The 25,875-nt window shown below is 34.7% G+C and overlaps 1 protein-coding gene across 3 annotated transcripts; it reads right to left on the bottom strand.

The window, feature by feature from the left end:
• On the bottom strand, nt 1–22,498 carry Vom2r30 (vomeronasal 2 receptor, 30). Of its 3 annotated transcripts, none has more exons than NM_001099467.1 (6): nt 22,302–22,498; nt 18,701–18,983; nt 12,551–13,363; nt 5,630–5,857; nt 3,267–3,390; nt 1–905 (listed from the first exon to the last, which is right to left on the bottom strand). In NM_001099467.1, the coding sequence occupies exons 1-6, from the start codon at nt 22,496–22,498 to the stop codon at nt 1–3; spliced, it is 2,550 nt and encodes an 849-aa protein (NP_001092937.1). The 3 variants fall into 3 exon arrangements, with proteins under 3 accessions (NP_001092937.1, XP_038958749.1, XP_038958747.1); XM_039102821.1 differs by having other exon boundaries at nt 1–755; XM_039102819.1 differs by having other exon boundaries at nt 18,719–18,983.
• Nucleotides 22,499–25,875: the final 3,377 nt, after the last annotated feature.

The following is a 25,875-nucleotide window of genomic DNA, read 5'->3' as shown; positions in this document are numbered from 1 at the left end:
TCAGAAATATGATTTCTCCCTGATCCTTTGGATAGAATTTCTCTCTGGTTTCACTAAAATGATGTAGATTTTGGGTGTAAATATGCATCCAAGCATCCCTGCACTGGATGACAAGATGGAGAAGATCTCCACAGCAACCATGACTCTGCCCTTGGTGCTATGGTACACAGGAAGAAAGGTTACCCAGACACTGAAGAACACTAGAATGCTGAAGGTTAAGTATTTGGCTTCATTGAATGTGTCAGGCAGATTTTTTGCCAAGAAAGCCATAGTGAAGCTTCCAAGGGCCAAGCAGGCCAAGTATCCTAGGACACAGTAGAACGCCATAACAGAGCCCTTGTTGCACACGATTATGATGTGGCCATGCTCAGAATGTTTGTCAATATCAACAAAGGGAGGAGAAACTGCTAGCCAAATTGCACACAGAATACATTGCAATAAGGAACATATGGGAATAATGTAGTTAGGTGCCCCCAATACCAGGAAGTTTCTTAACATTCTTCCTGGGTCTGTGATTTTGAAAGCCAGAACCACAGTTATTGTTTTGGCCAGAACTGTGGAAACAGCCACAGTGAAGGTAATTCCAAATGTGATTTGCTGTAAGATACAGGTAGCATTGTTAGGATGGCCAATGAAGAAAAAGGAGCACAGAAAACAGAACATGAGTGACATGACTAATAGGTAGCTGAGGATTCTGTTATTGGCTTTCACAATAGGAGTGTCATGGTTCTTCACAAAGACACAAAATACCACAGCTGTGAAGACAGACAAACAGAAGGCTATTAAGGCAAGAACCATCCCCAATGGGTCTTCATAGCTTAGAAAAATCACACCTTTCTGAATGCATTTGTTCTTTTCTTTGTTGGCATACTGGTATTCTGGACAATTCACACACTGATCCATATCTGATATCCAAAGAAGAGTTTAGTTAGTATTGTTTTAGAAACTTTAATGACAAGGTATTTCAAGTAAGATTGTTGAAAGAAGCATGTTAATGCTGCCCCAGTGCTGACAATATAATCTCAAGGACATTTCTGCAAAGCATTTCTTTCAGTTCATAATGTTCATAAAGTTGTAAAGAAACATAATAGCAAGAAATTATTTTGTTGTCTATTTAACATTGTTGATTACATCATATTTAATGTTATCAGAAAGAAAACATTTCCAAACCCACCTTCTGTTCTATGTTGATGTCAATTTGAACGTTTAACTGAGAGAATATAATTTCATAAACCACAATGCTGCTGGGTTTATTTTATAAATACAAAACCCTACACTCACTGTTTCCTGAGATAATTGACTGCTTTATGAATTTGTTCCCTGTGACATATTATGACTCTTATTTCACCAATACGTATAATAGGTACTTTAGAAATCACTATAACTAAGTAATTGACATAAAAGCAACACTAAATTGAACAGGTAGTCTGTGTTTATGTGTACATATTTATATGTATGTGTTCATGTAAAAGTAAAAAATTGCAATTTGAATTTAGATGATTCCTCACATAAGTCATAAGAAAAAGTTGCTTTAATTAAACTTGAGAGGAGATATAATAATGATGTTTGAAAAGTAGAAAACATTTAAGAAATAAACACTCAGATGTTTCTTTATCTGCCAATAAGTAAACAAAAGTTTGGGTTATTGTCCCTGAGATTCACTAATATTAGCACTGGAGAAAAACCAGAAAACAAAACAAAAAATCAAAACAAAACAAAACAGAACAAAAAAAAAAACAAAAAAAACCTCTGTAAATACTTGGTACTAATAAGTACTTCACTTTGATCCCTTCTTCATTTGGAATGCTGAGCATTTTCATCCTTGTCTCGTCTCCATTCCTATGTGTCTTAGTATCTGTGAATGTACTCAAGGATAAAAATCAGTACTGAGAAACAAAAATCAGTAAAATAACAGTGGAATCCTTAAGCAAGTGTAATGCAGATGGTCTTTCTTAAGCAATAGCATCCCATTCCAAAGTTGTAATTCCCTTCATGGCTACAATATTAACTGTGGTTGTGTCTGAAATTAATTTTTATGTCATCTCAGACTATGGTGATGTGAGTCTTTGGTTTTCAGAATTCTTATGTAGAACAATGACTTTGTGGTGAGCTATTATTTAATAAGTCACCTAAAAGCCTAAGAAGTTGGTTTTACTATAAATAGAATATTTTGGTCTAGCAGCAAACCTGAGTTCATATCTCAGCACTGGTGTCTCATGAGTGCATGTAAAATGTAATGACAGGAGTATTATTTCCTCTTATGTGTACCTGTACATGTATTACAAATCCCACACACATAAAAATTAATATCATGAAATATTTTATGGACTTTTTTGAAATTCATTGATGTAAATATTAATTCTTTTTTGTTTTTACATTTAAAACAAATTCAGTATATTTTAGAAATTATTTTCCAGCATAGCCTAATGTTGCAATTCATGATTTCAAAAGAGAACTTCTGAATACATTGCTTGGTTCTACTTCATGAATAATGGGAATTAAATCAGATTGTAAGCCTTAGCAAACAATGATTTAAATTAAATAAATTAAAATTAAATAATAATTTTAATAATAGGTGTGGATGTAATATGCTGAGCTTGAGTCTCATCATACATTCTAAATCAAGGTTTAACCTTTATTCTCTACTTTCTGAATTCATATCACATCTGGCTTCAAATATGGTTTTCAGAATTTTATGTATATAGGATTTTCTCTTAAATTTTCAAATACTTTTGTCTTCTATATTAATCTTAAAGACAACATGGATTTGTGTACCTAGCAGTCTCATGATCTAATCCAATAGACTTTCTATTACATTCAATCCTTCATGAGCCCTATATGTAGATGGTGTGCATATTCATGTATATGAGGAATATATTGATGAAATATGACTACTTTAATTTTGTTAGAAATTGTGACTAAAATCTAAAGCACATGTTGTTTTACAATAGTTTAATGGTTGTGAAAAATCTTGTGGAGAATTCCCTTATATTGCAGCTTTATTTACTAAAGTATTTTTGAGAAAATGTAATATGCTATGAATTTTCAATGAGTCAATATGTGGTTCAAGGCAAAAGTTATATGTGTTTGTTTGTTTGTTTGTTGTTTTGGCATGACTTTGTTAATTACTTTTATATCTACAACTAGTAAATTAGAAAAATTATATATCCTATATTTTCAGTTGTCCTTAATTGACTTCATAATCCCTGGGGGGCACAAGAGTAGGATATATATTTGCCGTATTTATCAGAGCAGCAAACACTCACTTGTCTCATTAGAAATTTCATTTTCAGGGCAGGGGCTGCAAATAAAACAGCAGGCTGCCATTCCTTCCTTCCAGATTTTTCTGAATCCAGGACTACAATCTGCACTGCACACAGAGGATGGCATCTGAGAAAAAATTAGACACATACTAGTAATGAGTTTTAGCTACTTCCTTTATGTTTTATATTATTATATTATAATTTAATGAGCTTGTTTTATGTATACCAACTGATTTCCATTTCACTCTGACTAGCTATGAATATTGGAAATACATTGAAGAAATGGTGGATAATTTTCAATGTCTTATTATTCAGAAAAAAAATCTGATGGTGAGATATGTGTAAAACTAGAGCTTTCAGCCTGATGTTTTCTTAGTTAATTATTTTCAATTTTGCACTAAGTACTGTGAACAGACAGTGGGAACTTTAGTTGGGATATTTTCTCGGCCAACAAGCCTGCCCTAATATCTTTCATGCATTTTTAATTAGTAATTAATATAAGATTTCCCATCTCACTGTGGGGAGTACATACAGTAAATAGTGTGCTTTTGAGATCGTCCCCTTCGTTCCAATCTCCAGATATCCACACTTGCCTTTCTTTGACTGTCATACCTCAAATCACCCTTCCTCTTTGCATTCCTTATGATCAAGTTTAATTAAAGCAACAAAGAAGCAAGTTAGTATTTGAAGATATCTGAGTGAGGAACAGCATGTCTTTCAGTCACTGATAAGAAACATGATCTTGAATAAATTACCATTTTAAAGCACGAAAAATTGTGTAAGAATAAACAGTGGACTATGCAGATACTGGTTTAATATAATTGGAAATAATAAAGTGATAAATATGGAGTGTTTTATGTGGTCAAACTGCTGCACAGTGGCTGAAAATACTGGAAAAGGCTGGATTAAAAAATTAGACTGTTTAAAATTAATTGAAGATGTGAAGAGTTCTTCCTATCATTTTCAAATTGTGGAAACAGAGTTTTACCTTAAAGTATTTGTAGATTAGTTCTCATAATAAAGATGAGAGTATATTTTCTCTTTTTTACCCCATAATTTTCTCTAAATTTATGTTAACACTGTACTATTTTAAAGACTATTTTGAATTAGAGTACCAAAAAGGGCATATGTTTATGCTTCATATTAATTTATTTTAAAGTAGTATTTTCATATCACATATGGCAGGTTTAGCCTCACATTATAAGGGAGACTGGCAAGAAACAGTGATTTTCAGACCACTGAATCTAAATTACTTGGATAAAAACATGAACCAATAAAACTACCTCTTATTTCTGACTTTCATGGATAATAATTTTCTCTGCATGAATAATGAAGAGGTTTAAGAAAGAAAATGTCATATCACTATGTGTTCCTTCTGTTCTATTACTTGATTTATTTCTTTAACTTGAATGAATTTTGAGCTTGGTTAACAGACATTTCTGAATGCTTACAGAAAATAATGTAATTCTATGTTGTGTGCTATATTACACTCAAAAAATCTGCATGTATGCAACCATGTTTGCATCTCTGGATTAAATTATCTCTGTTCTCAGAGTATGATCTTTCTGTTGTGTGTTTTTTTCCTTTGGTACGGGTTTTATTCAATAATTATTGCATACATATCAATCAAAGATATTGTTATCTAATTTCCTTTTCCCTATTAGTACACATTTTAAGTTTTCCTTCAATATTATTAAGAAAAGTTCTCCTCTTGTTTGTGAATGAGTCTCCACACCTTCTGAAAGTACCAAGGAATATCTTCAAATACAAAAAAATCTGTGTTGTCATTGATTACATTTATAGAATATTACCAAAATATTCATCTATAGTTGAAAATTATTTTTTCTGGTTGCTGTTATTGCTGTATATGATGGGTTTTAATAGCTATTTCTTTGTCTGTTGTACAAGTTCTGTACACTTATTCCTTTGTATTTCAATCATCTAACTTAAAAGTGTGAAGTGCAGCTTAAAGTTTATTAAAAATTGATGTTTCTTTGAATATGAATTTTTAATTGTATTCATTAGTGAACTTGGTGTATATCCCTGTATTATATGGAAAATATAGTATAGTGAAAAGTGTTAGAATTATGTAACATTATGTAACACTTGTATTATGTAACATTAGTCTCACTTGTATTAGAATGTGCTCCAGAGCTTTAAGTTACAGAGAAGAATACTGTGTAATAACAGCAATGATATAAAGAGAATATAGTTCACTTTAAATAAAGAATACCAAACAGTGATGAACAATGGTTTTATATTCATTATATTTTAGATAATATTTCTGATAGGACAAAATGTTTCATTTCAATATATTGTCATGCTACTGCTGTGTAGTATAAATCAGTAAGTTAATATACACCCACCTTTCTACTTCCTGTGGCCAACTCAATCATTTCTTCATATAAGTGAAAGCGTCCACCATGTGGAAAATATGGGCTGAACTTTCCTATCTTCACTTTAATCCGAAGGCGTTGTGAGAAATTCTGAATGTGAACAATGTCATAGTCTTCCTGCACTCTCTCTCTCTGTTTCATAATCACTTTGTCCCCAAGAGGATTAGTAAAGTGAGTCTTTCTGAGAAAGGAGTTTAACTGAAAGATAACCATTGCACAAAAATGTGCATACCATACCTTTAAATCATAAAATTTATTATAATTAAAGCAACATCATTTAAAGAATAAAAGATAAATCACAACAAAAGCAATAGGAGACATGAAATTACCAGGTTTTATATGGAGGTCCTTTACCCAGTTGGACTTGAGCTTTGCACATGCCAATAAAAATTAGATCAATTTCCATTCTTTTCTACATCCTGACCTCCAGTTGAACCAGGACCATTTATTGAAAATTCTGTCTTTTGTCTACAGGATAGTTTTAGTTTCTTTATCAAAGATCAAGTGACCATAGATGTGTGGGTTCATTTCTGGGTGGTCAATTCTATCCCTTTGATCTACCTGCCTGCCTCTATACTCATACCATGCATTTTTTTATTACTACTATTTCTCTTTAATAAAGCTGGACTTTAGGGATGGTGATTCCCCCAGAAGTTCTTTAATTGTGGAGAATAATTTTCACTGTTCTGTTTTTGTTGTGGTTGTTATTCCTAATGAATGTGCTAATTTATCTTTCTAACTCTGTGAAAAATTGACTTTGTATTTTCATGGGTTTGCATTGAATCTCTATTTTGCTTTAAGCAAGATGTGCATTTTTACTATATTAATCATGCCAATCCAGGAGCATGGTAGATCTTTCTACCATCTGAGTTATTCTTCAATTCTTTTTTCAGAGACTTGCATTTCTTGTCATACAGATCTTTCACTTGCTTGGTTAGAGTTATACCAAGATATTTAATAATTGTGACTATTTTGAAGGGTGACTTTTCCCTAATTTCTTTCTCAGCCTGTTTATTCTTTGAGTAGAGAAAGACTACTGATTTCTTTGTACAATATTATATCCAGCCAATTTGCTGAAGCTGTTTATGAGTGGTAGGAGTTTTCTAGTGGAATTATGTGGTCTCTTAAGTATACTATCATAACATTTGCAAATAGTGATATTTAGACTTCTTTTTAATTTTTATTCCTTTGACTTCCTTTTCTTGCCTAATTGTTCTGGCTAGTAATTCAAGTACTACATTGAATAAGTAGGTAGAGAGTGGGCCAAGTGGATCAACATCTTCCATGTAAAAGCAGATAATCTGAAACTAATGGAAAAGAATGTGGGGAAGAGCCTCAAACACATGGGCACAGGGGGGATTTCCTTAACAGAACACTAATGACTTATGCTTTAAGATCAAGAATGAACAAATGGTACCTCATAAAATTTCAAGCTTCCATAGGATAAAGGACACTGTCAATAAAACAAAACAGCAAACAACCAATTGGGAAAATATCTTAAAAAATTCTACAGACAATAAAGTATTGATATCCAATATATACAAAGACTTCAAGAAGTTAGGCTCAAGTGAATCAAAAACCCCTTTAAAATGTGCTATAGAGCTAAACAAAGAATTCTTAATGGAGATATACTGAATAGCTGAGAAGCACCTAAAGAAGTATTCAGAATCCTTAGTCATATGGTAAATACAAATCAAAACATCTCTCACACTGGTCAGAATGGCTAAGATCTGATTATGGTAGACACTTGCAAGGATGTGTAGAAGACGTACATTCCTCCATTGGAATACCAGCTGGTTCAACAACTGAGGAAATAACTCTGGTTGTCCCTGAGGAAATTGGACTTAGTACTACCTGAGGCCCAAGTTATATCACTCCTGCGCATATACTTGAAAGGTGCTCCAACATATAACAAGGATGCATGCTCCTTATGTTCAAAGCAGCTTTATTTATAATGCCAGAAACTGAAAACATCCAGATGTCCTTCAACAGGGGAGTGGATACAGAAAATGTGACACGTTTGCACAATTGAATACTGCTCAGCTTTTAAAAACAATGTCTTCATGAAATTCTGAAGTCAATGGATGGAACTAGAAAATATCATCCTGAATGAGGTAATCTAACCGCAAAAGAATGTGCAAGGTATGCCCTCACGAAAAAGTGGCTATTAGCCCAAAAGCAAGGAATAATCAAGATATTATTCAAAGACGACCTGAATCTCAAGAGGAAGGAAGAAAAAATGTGCATGCTTTTGACCTTCTTAGATGGGGGAACAAAGGGTTCATAGGAGGAAATATTGTGACAAATTGTGTAGCAGAGTCTGAAAGAAAGGCCATCCAGAGACTGTCACACTTGAGGGATGCATCCTATATACAGACACCATTCCAGAAATTATTATGGGTGTCAGGAAGTACTTGTTGACACAAGCTTGATTTAGCTGTATTTTGAAAGGCACTGCAAGAGCCTGACCTATACAGAGACCAATGCTTGCAATAAAACATTGAACTGAAAACATGGTCCCCAATGGAGGAGTTAGAGAAAGTACTGAAGGACATGAAGGAGTTTGCAACCCCATAAGAAGAACAACAATATCAAGAGACCATGAACTCCAGAACTCATAGGGTCCCAGGGATTAAATCACCATCCCAAGAGTACACAAGCCTGGACCAATGGCTCCAGTTGCAAATGTAACAGGGGATGCCTTTCTCAGGCATTACTTGTAGGAGAGGCCCTTGTTACAGTCAAGTCTTGATGCCCTAGTATAGGGGAATGTCAGGTTAGGCAGTTGAGAGGTAGTGGGTGGTTTGGTGACAGAGCACCCTCATAGAAGCTGGTGGAGTGTGTGGGTTAAAAGGTTTCTGGAGGGGAAAATAGGAAAGGGGATAAAATTTAAAATATGTATTTAAAATAGCCAATAAAATAAAAAAATAAAATATTCTAAAAATGCAATTATCATAATAATCCAAAAATTTCTATTCTCTCAGACAGTACTACCGAACACAAACTGACAAAAATAGAGAAACAAACAGATATATGCAAAACACACACACACACACACACACATGCGTGAACACACACACACAAACACATTAAAACATAGAGAGGCTCATAGCTTTTCTGAGTAGCACAAATAATACAGCTCTTCACATATTTCCACACAAAGATATATATGTGTTGATACACAGATGTATATATTCAGGCACAATATATATATATATATATATATATATATATATATATATATATGTATTTATATGTATATATGCACACAGATATGAAATTACACAAAATACATACACTTGCACACATATAAACACACGCACACACAGGCATTCATACACAATCACACAAATACAGAAATACAGCAACACACAGGGAGATGTATAAAATCTAAGCACCAGTCTTGAATGATATTTATACCCAGAGACATTTAGATTCACACGTAATTACTAAAAGGCAGGTAAAACCAAGACAAGCCCAAAGAAATAGGTAGGCACATACACAGTAAAGCAGATACAAATATGTATAAGCTCATACAAATACTCACAAAATAAATATAATGGTACACTAAGACATATGATCTGACAATGACACAAAGAAACATACACTCTTTTTCTGGAAACACTTATAGAAAGAAATTCATAAATAGAAAAAATTTTGCACACATCCACAGTCATACAGATACATAACCATGCTTGTCCAAAGCAAAATTGACAGATACACAGGAAGTCTAAACAAATACACCTATTCACAGTGAGAAAGGCACATCCACACCTATAAATATATTTTTATAGATAGAACAGACTACTAACACTATTTCTTCTTTAATTACTCTCAGAAACCAAATAAGTTACCCAGAGGATTCACTGTGGACAGAATCACTGGAGTACCCTAATGAAAACCAATCCTTAAAATGATTTCTAAACAACTGATGTGTATCTATAAAAACTTCTCCTTTCAACATAGAGAAAATTCATGAAGTAGTACTGTTTATATTGAACATTGGAAGGGATATGATGATGGATATTAAGGTGCTCCCTATGAAATTACAAAATTTAATTAATAAACTTTGCCTTCATTTTCCTTTCACATTTATCACAGTCACTAGATTTTTTTTCTTTAAAAAATGTTCAGAAACCAATCTATTTTGGAAAATCTTTCTGATTTCATTAAGTGGGTGCATCTGAAAAATTCTAAATGGCTAGGTGTTTGAAGATATCAAACATCATCTATTAGACGAAACTGTACAGATTCTTGTGGTCTCCATCTGCACAGCCTCTGGACCCAAAACCTGCCCAGAGAGAACTGGTCTCTCAGAAGTGCTCTCACTCCTAAATCCGCATGTGAGTCACCAGTTTTGCTACAATAACTGTACAAAGAGGGATCCATGAGAAGCACATAGTGGACAGGAACCATGGAGGATCCTGGGATAGAATCCATCTGGCCTGCAAGTCTTAGATAACCTAGCACACAAAAAAGCATGATTCATATTTAGAAACACAGTTCATGATAATGAGAGAAAACTTTAAGAAGGACATAAATAACAACTTTTAAAAAATACAGAAGAACATAATAAAACAAATATAAGCCTTTAAGGAGAAAACAAAAAAATCCCTTAGAGAGTTACCAGGAAACACAACCAATAAGGTGAAGGAATTGAACAAAACCATCTAGGATCCAAAAATGGAAAGAGGAACAATAAAGAAATCACAAAGGGAAACAACTCTGGAAATAGAAAATCTTGGAAAGTGATCTGGAGTCATAGATACATGACTCACTTGGAATACAAGATATAGAAACAAGAATCTCAGGGGCAGAAGGTACTATTGAAAATATTGACACAGTAGTCAAAGTCAATGCCAAATATAAAAATGCTCTATCCGAGAAAATTTAGGAAATCCAGGTAACCATAAGAAGGCCAAACCTGAGGATGATATGTATAGAAGACAGTGAAGATTCACAAATTAAAAGGGCCAAAAAATACCTTCAACAAAATTATAGAAGAAAACATTCCTAACCTAAAAAAGAGATGCCTAAGGAACATTGAGGAGCCTACAGAACTCCAAACAGATTAGACCAAAAAAAAAAAAATTTCCCATCATATAATAGTTAAAACACCAAATCCACAAAACAAAAACAGATTATTAAAAGCAGTAAAGAAAAATGGCCAAGTAACATAAAGGCAGACCTATAAGAATTGTATCAGAGGCTGGGGATTTAGCTCAGTGGTAGAGCGCTTGCCTAGCAAGCGCAAGGCCCTGGGTTCTGTCCCCAGCTCCGAAAAATAGAAAAGGAAAAAAAGAATTGTATCTGAGTCTCAACATAAAGATGAGTGCTAGAAGACCCTAGGCAGATGCCATACAGACCCTAAGGGAACAGAAATGCCAGCCAGGAGACTATACCCAGCAAAAATCTCAATAAACAAAGTTGGAGAAAACAAGATATTCCATAACAAAACCAAATTTAAACATTTTTCCGCAAATCCAGCCTTACAAAGATAATAGATGGAAATATCCAATGCAAGTCTGGAGACTACACTCATTCCTTCCTAATATCTCTTATCGCCAATGTAATGAATTCCCAAATATAAAGATATAGGCTAACAGAGTGGATACATAAACATGACTCACCATTTTACAGTGTAGAGAAAACAAACCTCAATGACAAAGACAGCCAGTACCTCAGAGGGAAAGGGTGGAAAAACATTACACGCAAATAGTCAAAAGAAACAATCTGGGGTAGCCATTCTAGTACCGAATACAATCAACTTTGAACCAAAGATATCAAAAAAGTTAAGGAAGGCCATTTCATATGCACCAAAGGAAAAAATCTACCAAGATTAACTCTCAAATCTGAACGTCTATGCTCCAAATGTAATGGAACCCACTATCATAAAATAAATTTACTAAAGCTAAATCATTCTTTGTATCACACACAATAAGAGTTAGAGACTTTAAGACCTCACTCTCATCAATGGACAGATCATGGAAACAGAAACTAAATGGAGACACGTTGAAACTAACAGAAGTTATGAACTAAACAGAATAAAGAGATATCTGTAAAACATTATATCCTAAAACAAAAAGAATATACCTTCTTCTCAGGATCTCAAGGGATCGTCTCCAAAACTGACCATATAATCATTCATAAAACAGGCCTCAGCAGATACAAAAAAGTGGAAATATTCCCATGCATCCTATCAGATCACCAAGGACTAAGGCTGGTCTTCATAAACAACAAAACAACAGGAAGCCCACATACCCATGGAAGTTGAACAACACTTTACTCAATGATAACTTGGTCATGGAAGAAATAAAGAAGGAAATTAACATTTGAGAATGTAATGAAAAGGAAGGCACAACTTGCATACACAATCAGGTTGACAGCAATTTACCTCACACCTGGAAGCAAGCTCAAGAAAAAAGAAGTAAACAGATGCAGCAGGAGTAGACAGAAGCAAAAAAAAAATCAGACGTAGGGGCTGAAATCAACCAAGTAGAAAGAAAAAGAACTATACAAGGAATAAACAAAACCAGGAGCTATTTCTTTGAGAAATCAATAAGATATACCTAAACCGTTAGCCAGACTAATCATCAAGAACAGAGACAGTATCCAACTTAACAGAATCAGAAATTAAAAGGGAGACATAAGAGTAACTGTAGAAATTAAAAAAAAAATATCCTACTATGAAAGCCTATACTCAACAAAGCAAGTAATTCTGTATGAGACAGAAAAAGTAGAGCAGTGATATGGTGTTGTGAGTGGATGGGGATGAGTGGTAGCATTTTCATAGAAGTAGGGGGAGGGAAAGAAGTGAAGGAAAGGGAATAACATTTGACATGTAAAGACAGAAAATATCCAATAAAAATAGAAAAAATAAAGAAACTCTACCTTCAAGCAGTGAGTACTTGTTCTTTTCCCATTTTTTATTTCCTGATTATCAACCTCTTGCAGATTTTTCTCATGGAGAGCATGGGCCATGGCATACACAGCATTGTATATGCTATTACTCTCATCATTAAAGGCCATCTGAAACTTCTGTTCTGTTAGCCATTCCAATGAGGAATTGGATGAATAGTTCCTCAGTATTTTACAGTTAGATGCTGAGGCTTCATAGTTAAAGTAATTCCATTCTGGTATTAACAGATTTAAATCTCTGCTTTTGAGATGGTACCGTGTCTCTACAAAATTTTTAAATCCAGAAATCTCACCATGGTGGTGTAAAAATGTGAGAGTCCCATAGAATATGTCATGACTTAAGTCTCCGTTACTTGTGGGGAAATCCAACTCTGATTTGGTGATCCAAATCCTCTGTATAACTGGAGATTTCCACATTCTGAAGCTCAATTCAATAATACTATCTGTTTCCCCATAAATGATAATAACATTTGTTGATGACATCACAATTTCATTGTAGTACATCTCTGTTTTATGATAGGATGAAAGGTCATTGATTGTCATCATGGTTACAAAGGCAAAGCAAATTTCCTTGGTTTGGGTCTCTTTTTTCAACTCTGAGAGAAATTGATTGCCTTCATCATTATCTGAGATGACAAGGCCAACCCAGTTCCAGTTGAAGTAATGTATGATGGAGACCATTGCCAAGGGTAGTAATGTGTCCTTTGGGGTCATCTGATAGACATATGGAAATTGTTCATTATCACTGAAGATGGAATGGAAAGGTCCATAGGAAATCTGAAGGAACTACAATACAGAGAGCAGCATGAGGTGGAGTGTAGTTTAAAAAACTTGTAATTATATTTACCTACAAACAGTTGTTGATTACCTATGACTTTTCCTCTCATCACAGATTCAAAGGAGAAAATTTGGAAGCCTGGTACATCCATTTCTAATGGAAACAGCAAGCACAGCTTATTGTCAAAATATAACAAAACACATTTGCATATTATAATAACTTCTGTTCTGTCATTCAGTTTTTGTCTTGACATCTGTGTATTCAAAAATTTGAGAGATTATAATATATTTACAACTTGGGGGTATTTGGCTAATATATTTTTTGAAAGGGCATTTATCCCTTAATCCAGAAATGCATCCTCTACCATTTCACAGGTAAGTCTGATGCATAACACTGTTTTAGCTTTTAGGAACACATATTCTTATCTTTCCCTACTTGTAGGTATTACTGGAGGATGTGACTCAGATAAACATGGTATAACTTTCCTTCTGAGGATAAGGCTACCAAATACTCTGTGACTATCTGTCTCTGTCCTTATTGGGAAACAGATCATGAGATCAAAGTAAATTTAAAAATGTGAAACAAATTGGCTGCATGAAAGTGTTAGCAGCAGATCATATTAAAAACCTCATCCTACTAAATAACCAAGAAATTTTGCTGCAAATATGTCACACTCATAAGTTGTATTTTTTGAGGCAATTAGACAGAAATAAAGTTAAATTGAATGGAGTTATCTCTAACATACAAAGTATCTTAAAATGATGGAAAAATAATCATGTGGAAAGATATGAAATAATGAGGTATCAGAATCCCATAACTCCTCTGTCTTAGAAATGTTCACTTATGAATGTCTGCTCATAAATTATGAGGAGGAAACAAATGAAAAAGGTAAGACATAATAAATTCAAAAAGATATGACTTAACCATTATATAATTAAAGGAATGATTTATACTAACTGTAGCAGTATGTTGATTAAAATTTTGACAGAAGTTCTAATGACAATGGACAGACCCTTAATGATTGGTCAAACACTTGCTGCTAGTAAATCAGTTAAGTTCACAGACTTGATTGGATATTTTCATCCTGTCTAGTGACACTGAAATGTCAGGAGCTGCCAGGTTAAAATGGTTTGTCATCATGCCTTTGTAAAAAAGTACTCCAGGTAATTAAAAGTTGGGTTATAGAGAAAATGTTTATAAAATGAAATTCTATTCAATCCCAGTTTATCATTGATAACAAAACTTATAACACCACCATGATGGTAAGTTATAAATGTGTTATTTGAATGTTTAACAATGATAACCTAAACTTATGATGAAGGTGATGATAACATATCTGGGAACAGAAATATTTTCTAGGTTTTGGAACAACATGAATCAATCTCTACTTAATGAGATTTGTATAAAAAGAAACTCTCTGACTGCCAGTCACTCAAGGCTGTAAGTTTCTTTCTGCCACCATGCCAGACTTAATTTTTTTTTTTACAAAGAGAGCTTTTTATTAACTTGAGTGTTTCTTATTTACATTTCGAGTGTTATTCCCTTTCCCGGTTTCCAGGCAAACATCCCGCTAATCCCTCCCCCTCCCCTTCTTTATGGGTGTTCCCCTCCCCACCCTCCCCCCATTACTGCCCTCCCCCCAACACTCACGTTCACTGGGGGTTCAGTCGTAGCAGGACCAAGGGCTTCCCCTTCCACTGGTGATCTTACTAGAATATTCATTGCTACCTATGAGGTCAGAGTCCAGGGTCAGTCCATGTATAGTCTTTAGGTAGTGGCTTAGTCCCTGGAAGCTCTGGTTGATTGGCATTGTTGTTCATAAGGGGTATTGAGCTCCTTCAAGCTCTTCGAGTTCTTTCTCTGATTCCTTCAACAGGGGTCCCATTCTCAGTTCAGTGGTTTGCTGCTGGCATTCGCCCCTGTATTTGCTGTATTCTGGCTGTGTCTCTCAGGAGCGATATACATCCGGCTCCTGTCGGCCTGCACTTTTTTGCTGCATTCATCTTGTCTAATTGGATGGCTGTATATGTATGGGCCACATGTGGGGCAGGCTCTCAATGGTGTTCCTTCTGTGTCTGTTTTAATCTTTGCCTCTCTATTCCCTGCCAAGGGTATTCTTGTTCCCCTTTTAGAGAAGGAGTGAAGCATTCACATTTTGATCATCTGTCTTGAGTTTCATTTGTTCTAGGCATCTAGGGTAATTCAAGCATTTGGGCTAATAGCCACTTATCAGTGAGTGCATACCATGTATGTCTTTCTGTGTTTGGGTTAGCTCACTCAGGATGATATTTTCCAGTTCCAGCCATTTGCCTACAAATTTCATAAAGTCGTTGTTTTTGATAGCTGAGTAATATTCCATTGTGTAGATGTACCACATTTTCTGTATCCATTCCTCTGTTGAAGGGCATCTGGGTTCTTTCCAGCTTCTGGCTATTATAAATAAGGCTGCAATGAACATAGTGGAGCACGTGTCTTTTTTATATGTTGGGGCATCTTTTGGGTATATGCCCAAGAGAGGTATAGCTGGATCCTCAGGCAGTTCAATGTCCAATTTTCTGAGGATCCTCCAGACTGATTTGCAGAATGGTTGTACCAGTTTGCAATCCCACCAACAATGGAGGAGTGTTCCTCTTTCTCCACAACCTCGCCAGCATCTGTTGTCCCCTGAGTTTTTGATCTTAGCCATTCTCACTGGTGTGAGGTGAAATCTCAGGGTTGTTTTGATTTGCATTTCCCTTATGACTAAAGATGTTGAACATTTCTTTAGGTGTTTCTCCACCATTCGGCATTCCTCAGCTGTGAATTCTTTGTTTAGCTCTGAGCCCCATTTTTTAATAGGGTTATTTGTTTCCCTGTGGTCTAACTTCTTGAGTTCTTTGTATATTTTGGATATAAGGCCTCTATCTGTTGTAGGATTGGTAAAGATCTTTTCCCAATCTGTTGGTTGCCGTTTTGTCCTAACCACAGTGTCCTTTGCCTTACAGAAGCTTTGCAGTTTTATGAGATCCCATTTGTCAATTCTTGATCTTAGAGCGTAAGCCATTGGTGTTTTGTTCAGGAAATTTTTTCCAGTGCCCATGTGTTCCAGATGCTTCCCTAGTTTTTCCTCTATTAGTTTGAGTGTGTCTGCTTTGATGTGGAGGTCCTTGATCCACTTGGACTTAAGCTTTGTACAGGCTGATAAGCATGGATCGATCTGCATTCTTCTACATGTTGACCTCCAGTTGAACCAGCACCATTTGCTGAAAATGCTATCTTTTTTCCATTGGATGGTTTTGGCTCCTTTGTCAAAAATCAAGTGACCATATGTGTGTGGGTTCATTTCTGGGTCTTCAATTCTATTCCATTGGTCTATCTGTCTGTCTCTGTACCAATACCATGCAGTTTTTATCACTATTGCTCTGTAATACTGCTTGAGTTCAGGGATAGTGATTCCCCCTGAAGTCCTTTTATTGTTGAGGATAACTTTAGCTATCCTAGGTTTTTTGTTATTCCAGATGAATTTGCAAATTGTTCTGTCTAACTCTTTGAAGAATTGGATTGGTATTTTGATGGGGATTGCATTGAATCTGTAGATCGCTTTTGGTAAAATGGCCATTTTTACTATATTAATCCTGCCAATCCATGAGCATGGGAGATCTTTCCATCTTCTGAGGTCTTCTTCAATTTCCTTCTTCAGTGTCTTGAAGTTCTTATTGTACAGATCTTTTACTTGCTTTGTTAAAGTCACTCTGAGGTACTTTATGTTATTTGGGTCTATTATGAAGGGTGTCGTTTCCCTAATTTCTTTCTCGGCTTGTTTCTCTTTTGTATAGAGGAAGGCAAATGATTTATTTGAGTTAATTTTATACCCAGCCACTTTGCTGAAGTTGTTTATCAGCTTTAGTAGTTCTCTGGTGGAACTTTTGGGATCACTTAAATATACTATCATATCATCTGCAAATAGTGATATTTTGACTTCTTCTTTTCCAATCTGTATCCCCTTGACATCCTTTTGTTGTCTGATTGCTCTGGCTAGAACTTCAAGAACTATATTGAATAAGTAGGGAGAGAGTGGGCAGCCTTGTCTAGTCCCTGATTTTAGTGGGATTGCTTCAAGTTTCTCTCCATTTAGTTTAATGTTAGCAACTGGTTTGCTGTATATGGCTTTTACCATGTTCAGGTATGGGCCTTGAATTCCTATTCTTTCCAGGACTTTTATCATGAAGGGGTGTTGAATTTTGTCAAATGCTTTCTCAGCATCTAATGAAATGATCATGTGGTTTTGTTCTTTCAGTTTGTTTATATAATGGACCACGTTGATGGTTTTCCGTATATTAAACCATCCCTGCATGCCTGGGATGAAGCCTACTTGGTCATGGTGGATGATTGTTTTGATGTGCTCTTGGATTCGGTTTGCCAGAATTTTGTTGAGTATTTTTGCGTCGATATTCATAAGGGAAATTGGTCTGAAGTTCTCTTTCTTTGTTGTGTCTTTGTGTGGTTTAGGTATAAGAGTAATTGTGGCTTCGTAGAAGGTATTCGGTAGTGATCCATCTGTTTCAATTTTGTGGAATAGTTTGGATAATATTGGTATGAGGTCTTCTATGAAGGTTTGATAGAATTCTGCACTAAACCCGTCTGGACCTGGGCTCTTTTTGGTTGGGAGACCTTTAATGACTGCTTCTATTTCCTTAGGAGTTATGGGGTTGTTTAACTGGTTTATCTGTTCCTGATTTAACTTCGGTACCTGGTATCTGTCTAGGATATTGTCCATTTCCTGAAGATTTTCAAGTTTTGTTGAATATAGGTTTTTATAGTAAGATCTGATGATTTTTTGAATTTCCTCTGAATCTGTTGTTATGTCTCCCTTTTCATTTCTGATTTTGTTAATTTGGACGCACTCTCTGTGTCCTCTCGTTAGTCTGGCTAAGGGTTTATCTATCTTGTTGATTTTCTCAAAGAACCAACTTTTGGTTCTGTTGATTCTTTCTATGGTCCTTTTTGTTTCTACTTGGTTGATTTCAGCTCTGAGTTTGATTATTTCCTGCCTTCTACTCCTCCTGGGTGTATTTGCTTCTTTTTGTTCTAGAGCTTTTAGGTGTGCTGTCAAGCTGCTGACATATGCTCTTTCCTGTTTCTTTCTGCAGGCACTCAGCGCTATGAGTTTTCCAGACTTAATTTTTTATGGCCTCCTCTTTTCCTCTGTTCTGTAATCTGTCAACTTCTGGAGGTTACGCCCTAGTCTCATTAATAAGTACTGTGGAACCACATAGATTGATATAAGCATAAGTCCAGTCTCATCCATTAATTTTCTTAATATCTAATTAAAATGATATGAAGAACTTTTTTCTATGATAACTTACACGTGGAAATAAGAAGACGTCCAACTCTCTAAAAAGCTTTATTGATGATATCCAATTCAGTCCTGTAAGCAGAAATGAACACATAGTCTCTTCATTACAGATGTAATTAGGTAAAGGGTTATAAAATTTTTCTTTAACTATGTGGTGTACAGTTTTTCCATCACAATAGCTCAAAGTATGTTTTATAACCAAAGACATATTTGGTAAAAGATCAGGATTCCTGTTGATTTCATTCATTGAAAAGGCTAATACCAAGGCATATTTGTTGGTTTTAGTTGTTTTTCTGTAAAAGAGGACAGAATTTATTATCGACAGATGTTTATACATGATCAATTGTACTCAATATAAGCACTATTCTGTACTAGAATTTTCTCCATCTGATCTCTAAAGATGGAAACAACTGGCTTTTTTCTGAGATTGGGTTGAAATGATAATCTAGAAAATAGCAAACACATTAAAAGTTCATGTCAGTATGTCTCCCATGAATAAGATATGGTATTTACCTCTTTTACAGAGAGGATTTCCATCTCAGGGTTTGAGTGTTTGATCATAGAGTAAAGAGCAAACAATAGATATGGACAAAACAATAATTCTTATCATGTCTTCATTTTGAAATTAGTAAACAATATAAAAATATGTGTGTTATGAGAGCTATTTAGTTCATATTTTCTTGTGAAATTAAATGAGTTGGTTAGGAATTGGAAACATTGTTTATTGATCAGTGCATAATAGCATTTCTTCAACAACATTGTTTCCTGTACTTAGAATCACATATAATAAGTGGCCAATATTCTTAACATGCCCATCATATTTACCCTCATTTTGTTATTTTTTCTTTCAGTCCTTTGGTGAAAGAAAACATTTTCTAAATATATAAATTCAAATATCAAGCACGTATTTGTAAATCATACATGTCTGTGCATATATTTGATATATTTGATCAAGGTTTACTTAGGTCATTAGAGGGCAATATATCTGAGTGTTTTATTTTATTTTTACAGTTGTTTTTTATCTTTGAACAAAGATTCTTATTTTATTTCCCACATCAAACTTTATTCCACTATAATAATTTTTTCTTATATTGATTTTTATATTTACAGTTCAAATGTTATTTCCTTTCCCGTTTTCCTGGACATAAGCTCCCCATGCCATCCCTCTCCCCTTCTCCTTTGAGGGCATTCCCCTTCTCATCCACCCATCTTACTGCTCCCCTATATTCCCCTAAACTGTGCTGCCCTGCCTTGGCAGGAACATGGACTTCTCCTTCCAGTGTTGCCCAACAAGGCCATCTGCTGCTATATGTGCATCTGGAGTCATGGGTCAGTCTTTGTCTTTATGTAGCAATTTAGTCCCTGGGAGCATTGTTTGGTTGGCATTGTTGCTCTACTGGGGTTGCAAGTCCCTTTAGCACTTTCAATCCTTTCTCTCATTCTCTAACTGGGATCAAATTATCAGTTCAATGGTTTGCGGCTAACATTCACCTCTATATTTGACATGCCTGGGCTCTGTCTCTCAGGAGACAGCTATATCAGTCTCCTGTCAGCATTCATTTTTTAGCTTAATCAATCTTATCTGAGTGTTTTATAAGATACTTTGCTACAGACTATACTCACTTCAAATGTTCAGGTATACACTTTTGCCATGTATTTTTACAGAGATTAATGGCTTGCCCCACCAGCCAAGTATCATTCCCTTACATTCTATTTACAAAGGAATGCAATATATTCATTGTGGGTACTTCTCATCATTATAACTTAATTTCTAGTAAACATCTTTGACAACATTTCCAGTTACAAAAAATCAATGCTAGCATCCTACCAAGAACTAGAAAAATAAATAAATTCCAGTGATATTAGTGTTTTCCACTATTAAATGTTTATAATATAGAACTTTTGATGGAATGTTTATTTTTTGGAATAGAAGTGGGCTACAAGACAGTGGGAAAGGAATAATACCATATTGTTTTTATGCTTATGTAAAGATCAATATCTTGACACTGGAGACTATCATTCTTCTCATTTAATATAATATGATCAATAAACAATAAACATATGGGCATATATTTAATGATTAAATTTGAGGTAAGTACAATTAGGTTTTCAAAAATTGTATTCCTGCAGTCTTTTCATTCTATATTCCATATAATTGACAATTTTATGATATTCTCCATTAACACACACAAAATTTTCAATTAAACATTTTATTAATATACAACTGTAATTTAAGAATAAACTTTGTGCAGTGCTCAAACTACTTTCTTCAGTGATAATTTAGGAAACATCAAACTGTCTTGCTTAAGCTGTCTGTGTAGCCTAGCAGACTAAAGGGCTGTGTTTCAAAATAAGTTTCAGCAATCCACTAAAATGAGTATTGATAACACATTGGTAGCATGTGCACCAATATTTTCTAAAATTACTGAAAAAGCCACGTAAGATATCATAAATGGGTCAGAGATTAACCAAGTTAGACATGAAAAGAGTAGATATGTTTATAAAAAAGTGACAAAAATCTAATGAAAAATTTCTGTATCTCTGTTCTCAAATATTGCAACTGTCCCACACAACAACTGTAACCTATGGCAGCGACAAGGGACATAAGCTATCACCACTGTTATTGATAGCCTCACTATTCCAGGAATGTAAATATATCATTCAATCCCATATGTTTCAAATATATTTTACTCTAAAGGGAGAGTGCCAAATTGAACTCTATGAAAGACAAAAGCCAGTTATTAGACATGAATAGTGTATATCACACAGCCAAAGGTCTTTCAGGCTTTATCTTTTAAAACAATTTGATGTCTTTCCCTCTAATGACCTAAATATTCCTTGCTTATGACATACAAACATATACTTTCAGGCATTTCTATAAAGTATGAATTTCTGAGTGCAAACATCTCCTCTTTCCAAACTTGATTAATCATTAGATGGCAAGAAGTCAACACATGCAATGAACTTCAGAGAGTAATTTACATGTATGTAAAGTTTTTGATAACTAGAGGCACCACGAATATTACTGGAACCAGCATACACTCTAGGAGAAAGACATTGATGGAAGAATTTTAGGTTTTTTTTTTTTTTTTTTTTTTTTTTTTTTTTTTTTTTTTTTTTTTTTTTTAGTTTTTTCCGGAGCTGGGGATCGAAACCAGGGCCTTGCGCCTGCTAGGCAAGCGCTCTACCGCTGAGCTAAATCCCCAACCCTTGATGGAAGAATTTTAAGCAGAGTTTATTACCATTTATTTGCAAGTACTTGGGATAAAACTCAATGAAACATTACAGGATCAAATTCAATAAGCCATCTATATCTAGTGTGGAACACAAAGTGTTATTAGAAGGGCATTACTTGATAGACCTATGTAGATATCCCTTTCTTCCTCAGTTTCAAGGCTTTAAATCAGAGGACACATGGAAGAAAAACAAAGCCTTCATTGGATTAATAAAAAGGAGAAAGTAGAATTGAATCTGTAAAATAATTAAGCTTGTTTAGTGGTGTTCAGATTAGTAACACAACAGAGGACTCAAGGATTTACCTGATCTTCATCCTCAGAATACTCTAGAAATATGGAAGTTGTCATTTACATAAAAAGTACAAATGGACTTACAGGACATTCAGAGTCTGGTTGAAATAATCTTTCTCCATAGGTAACTGAACTGCTCCAAGGATGAAGGAACAACTTATACCCAAGTCTTTATTCTGATCTTCATCCAAATTTATTCTCCAAAAGCACCTGGGATCAGTGAAATTTGCCATGAGATGTGGAAGGTTGAGGAAGAAGAATACTACCATCAAAATGAACATATTTTTCCTGCTTTAAACCTGGGCAGTGTGGATTGTGAAGTGCCGTGCATATCAGCACATCAAATCTGAACCATCTTTTATTACTATGTGTAAAGCAGAGATTACATATTCATGACTCATTTTGTTTTCCAGATTGCTTCTGAACCATGGAGGAAGCTGAAGCACTTTCTTCCCTGGGGCTCTGCAACTGGTGACCAGAGCTCATGTAATTAACAGAGACTCGTAAATACTTTGGAGAATTATTAATTCTCAGGCTCCATGATATCACTCATGTTTGTTAATTCCTGGAAGGAAGCCTATTGTAATTTGGTCTTGGAAATTTTTAACAAAGTTATTATATTGACACAATTTTTAATGATGTCAGTGGATTTTATGAGGACATTCACAGTGAGAAATTCATTAATGGCACAATCAAAGCTACAGGAGACACATAGGACATTGTATTACAAGATCCAAGTCAGGGAGAGGCAGACTCATTTTTAAAGTCATTGAGATCCACAGACCATGCACAGTATGTACTATGCCACACTGTTGTCATGATCAGATCATCAAGTCAATGCCTGTGCTTCTATTTTCCTGAGAATCAATAAACAGACCAAGGCAGATATATATTTAGTCTAGCTGTATCCAAAAGTATTCAGTTCTTCACTGATCCACAATTAATTCACATGATAAATATTAAAGGTTCAAGAAGACCTAGAGAGAATGTCATGCTCTGTGCTTTCTTTCTTTTTTCTTTCATTTTATTGGTCATTATAATTATTTACTTTTCAAATTTTATCCCCCTTCCCAGTTTCTTCTCCTCAAATCCACTATCCCCTCTACCTCTCCTCCTCTATGAGGGTTCTTATCCATAAACCCCACCCAATCCTGACAGTTCCTTAGCATTCCTCTACCCTGCATAATGGAGCATTAATTGGACCAAGGGACACCACCTTCAATGATGCTAGATAAAGCACTCCTCTACTAAAATTCCATGGAACCCACATTTGTACTCTTTGGATTGTGGTTTAGTCCCTGCAACTCTACCTTCCAAGCATTTAATACTAGTGAAAAATTAATGAAATCTTAATATTCAAATTTAAAATCATGACATTACCCCTGATTCTCATGTTTCTTTTTTCAATTTAATAACTTGTGCTGAACAATCTCTTCTACATTGCCCTTATTTTCCTACATTTTTTGCTCATTTTACATTGCAGTAGTGGCTGTGAGGAAGTATTGTTTAGAAATATCTTCTTAGTATCTTAGAAGCAACTAGTGACTATGAAGCAACACTATGTTCTAAGGTGCAAACTTTTCTCATAAAATCTTTCTACCTATCTATTCTTACATTAAATCTAGTATCAACAATGACAATCATTAGTTTAACAAAATTTGTACTCTCATTAACTTTTTAAGTGGATTTGGACTGGAAGTAATCAGAGCACATATAGGCAAAACATTGGTTTGTTTAATGATAAACCATATTTTGTGTTTTAATAACACAAACAAATTTAGTGTTTTACACTGTATATTGCTGCACACTTAAACTTCAGTATTTTTTATGTGTATGACTTCTGGTTCTGTTATAAGCTGTCCTAGAGCACTGAGACATGTTTTAACTGAACAGTGAGCATCTGACAAGGACAGCTTAGAGGTGTGGAAGTCACCCTTCACTCTAGTGGAGTTAAATGCTGATCAAGTCCTGGGAAGCAATTAGACAAAACTTCTATTTTAGTGAACATAGACTAAGGAACAAGTATGAGGTTGCAACTAGACTCTGCACTCCTCCACAATATCTTTCCACACATGTATAGCAAGAGTTATATAGAGGCCTTAAAATGCAGTTGTGATATAGGATGGTCTCTCAGTGGATGAGTATTTGCTATATTATCAGAAAGAACTGAAGTATGACCATCTTGCACTATATGACATGCCATCATTACACATTCCTTGAAAGTCAGTACTGGAACAGACTCTATGAACCAGGCTGGTCTTGGGAAAATAATCTGCCTCCTTGTCTTCTTAGTCCTGGCATTAATGAGGTGTGCCACAACTTCAGACTGTAAACTGTTTTTTTTTGTATGTCTGGCTTTAATTGCTCAATCCAATTCTTTCTTGGTATATATTTTTCTTTAATGGAAAATAACATTGTATTGGGCAGTATTTGTAACCCAAGTCCTAGAATATATATATATATATATATATATATATATATATATATATATATATATATTACATGTTTTTGGGTATTTATCTTGTTTGGATTTGAGATTACACACGGCTGAACAAAATGATTTAGGAATATTTTCTGTTTTGTGGGGGAAAGGATAGCTTGTTGCAAATCTAGGCAATTTTCCAGAAGTAGAGATTTTTGTGATCTTAAAAGAGAGTCTGCTATTGCCACTTTACTAAACCAACATGGATCCTAAGTACATTGTAGATATTTACCTTATGCTCACAATACATTACAGCTCTATCATCTAAGAGAAATATGGATTGGTACAGGTGGGTATTATGACTGAGAACCAAACTGAAACAAATTCAGAGAATAAGAGTTATTGTGGTGCCTATTACTACATGATATATCTACAATACAATTGTATATAAAGCTTAGGTATCAAAGTAGAAGAAAATCTTGCAAGTGAAAATGTTGAAAGAGTGAGAGAAACAGGAAGTTTTCTATAAGAATACTCTCCTACACATGTTAGAGAGATGGCATCCATGATCTCTCGTAAATTTGGCTTCCTAAACAAAAATGGAAGCTGTGATATTGATAGGCATACTAACATGGAGGAGTTCAATTTCATGAGGACTCAACCATATGCAGAGGAGTACATATAATGCTATATATCAAGGAATGGTGAAATTGGGGAAATAGTCTACGCAAAGGCAGAGATTTCTAGTAGGTAATCTATCACCAAATGTTCCACCCTGAAATATTGTACATATAAATTATGTTGTATGGTTGATGCAGGTTCTATTTATATATATTTTATAAACAGACATTATGAAGATAAGAGTTTTGAGGAGTATACACGGGAAGGATTGAAGAGTTAAATGAAAAGGGAAATGATTTATTTATATTTAAATTTTTATTGTAAATCATTTCTTAAAATTTAAAAAGTTACAAAAGAACAATATGTTCCAGAATATGTTCATGTCTTGATTATATAAATAATTTAGCGGACTATGCTAAATGTTCTGATGATCTCCATTGCTTCATGTGATAGCAAGTTTTTGCTTTAACTCCTAATTCTTTAGAAATGCTTTTTGATATGAAGTATTATGTTCCTTTGGTGAGTATTCTAAAATGGGACATGTTTGTTATTTCCAAGCTAAGATATAAATGGAGGAAAAACCTAGGATTATGCTTATGACCTCTAATGCTTAGT

This window comes from Rattus norvegicus, chromosome 1 (assembly GCF_036323735.1).
Source record: "Rattus norvegicus strain BN/NHsdMcwi chromosome 1, GRCr8, whole genome shotgun sequence".
Taxonomy (NCBI): Eukaryota; Metazoa; Chordata; class Mammalia; order Rodentia; family Muridae; genus Rattus; species Rattus norvegicus.
This window is presented reverse-complemented; position numbering and strand designations above follow the sequence as displayed.

What these genes read in the sequence shown, in the direction of transcription:
- Vom2r30 (NM_001099467.1), bottom strand. Translation starts at nt 22,498, where the DNA reads ATGTTCATTTTGATGGTAGTATTCTTCTTCCTCAACCTTCCACATCTC. An exon ending in AACCAGACTCTGAATGTCCT is followed by an intron (nt 18,984 to 22,301) that starts GTAAGTCCATTT and finishes CCTCTTTTACAG; the next exon opens with AAAAACAACTAAAACCAACA. An exon ending in CAAGTACTCACTGCTTGAAG is followed by an intron (nt 5,858 to 12,550) that starts GTAGAGTTTCTT and finishes GTTATCTTTCAG; the next exon opens with TTAAACTCCTTTCTCAGAAA.